Source organism: Mastomys coucha, unplaced genomic scaffold (assembly GCF_008632895.1).
Source record: "Mastomys coucha isolate ucsf_1 unplaced genomic scaffold, UCSF_Mcou_1 pScaffold13, whole genome shotgun sequence".
NCBI lineage: Eukaryota > Metazoa > Chordata > Mammalia > Rodentia > Muridae > Mastomys > Mastomys coucha.
In genome coordinates, this window is record NW_022196895.1 from 32,829,759 (window position 1) to 32,831,107 (window position 1,349).

The window sequence follows — 1,349 nt, forward strand, 5'->3', positions numbered from 1 at the left end:
AAAAAAAAAAAAAAAAAGAAAGAAAGAAAGAAAATGAGGGAGACTAGCTAGAGCATATAAATTCAAACTGGCTATGGTGGTACACATTTTTAATCCCAGAACTCAGGAGGCAGGGGCAGGTGAATCTTTATGAGTTCTAGGTCTGCCTGGTCTACATAGTGAGTTCTAGGATAGGTAGGGCTATGTAGAAAGACTCGTCTAAAAACCAAAACTCCAAACAAAATAAACAACCCAAAACAACAACAGCAACAAAAACTAGATAAATTCGGATGAACATTATCAGGTCAATAGCAGAGATGTCACCCAACTTTTCTTCCCAGGGGGGGCATCCCTGGTAGAGGAGCTGTTCAAGGATCCCAGACTGTCCCAAAGCCAGCTGGCCTTGCAGGGCCTAGCAGACCTGAAGCTGCTCTTTGAATACCTGAGCTTATTTGGAATTGCTGATAAGGTAGGCAGAGCTGGGACTGGGCTTCCTGTCGAGCTCCGGGGTTATCAGAGTCTGGTCCAGGACTGACTAGCTTTTCCCTTTCAGATCTCCCTTGATCTGAGTCTGGCCCGGGGCCTGGACTATTATACAGGAGTGATCTATGAAGCAGTACTGCTAGAGTCTCCAGCCCAGGCTGGAAAGGAGACTCTGAGCGTGGGCAGTGTGGCTGCTGGTGGGCGCTATGACAGGCTGGTAGCCCAGTTTGATCCCAAGGGCCATAACGTGCCTTGTGTGGGGTTGAGCATTGGAGTAGAGAGAATCTTCTACCTTGTGGAGCAGAAGATGAAGGTAGGTCCTAAGTAGAGGTGAAGTCCCCTTGAAGGCTAATAACTAGTTTCTGGAGGTGCATTTGGACATTTTTCCTCTTTTCTTATGATCCTTTAAAATTGTTAGTGCAAAGGAAATACCTTTCTTTCTTCTTTTTTCTTTTTAAAGACTTATTCCTTCTTTTTTTTAAAAAGATTTTTATTTATTATTATATGTAAGTACCCTGTAGCTGTCTTCAGACACACCAGAAGAGGGCGTCAGATCTCATTAGGGATGATTGTGAGCCACCATGTGGTTGCTGGGAATTGAACCCAGGATCTCTGGAAGAGCATTCAGTGCTCTTAACCGCTGAGCCATCTCTCTAGCCCCTTATTCCTTCTTTTTTATGTATATAAATGTTTTGCCTAAATGTATGTGCATGCCTGGTGCCAGTGGATGCCAGAAGTGGGGGAAATCAGAGCTATGGGTGGTTGTGAGCCACAATGTTGGTGCTGAGAACTGAACTTGGTCTGAAAGAGCAAGCACTCTTAACTGCCAAGCCATCTCTCCAGCCCCTCCCTCCCTCCCTCCCTCTGCTGACCCCCACTCACCTCCT

General features: G+C 45.7%; 1 protein-coding gene and 1 long non-coding RNA gene across 4 annotated transcripts in view; one reads left to right on the plus strand and one right to left on the minus strand.

Moving 5' to 3' along the window:
- Window positions 1–1,349, plus strand: part of LOC116087028 (probable histidine--tRNA ligase, mitochondrial) — a 10,428-nt gene that overhangs the window by 6,127 nt on the left and 2,952 nt on the right. For 2 of the 3 annotated variants that reach the window (XM_031365410.1, XM_031365411.1), the window contains 2 exons: window positions 321–448; window positions 533–775. In XM_031365410.1, the coding sequence (XP_031221270.1) occupies window positions 321–448; window positions 533–775 (371 nt within the window). The remainder of the gene's footprint in view (window positions 1–320; window positions 449–532; window positions 776–1,349) is intronic. The other variant, XM_031365412.1, reaches the window with a different exon arrangement.
- The window catches only part of LOC116087033, a 9,591-nt gene that overhangs the window by 3,747 nt on the left and 4,495 nt on the right, over window positions 1–1,349 (minus strand). The gene's annotated exons all lie outside the window — the stretch shown is intronic.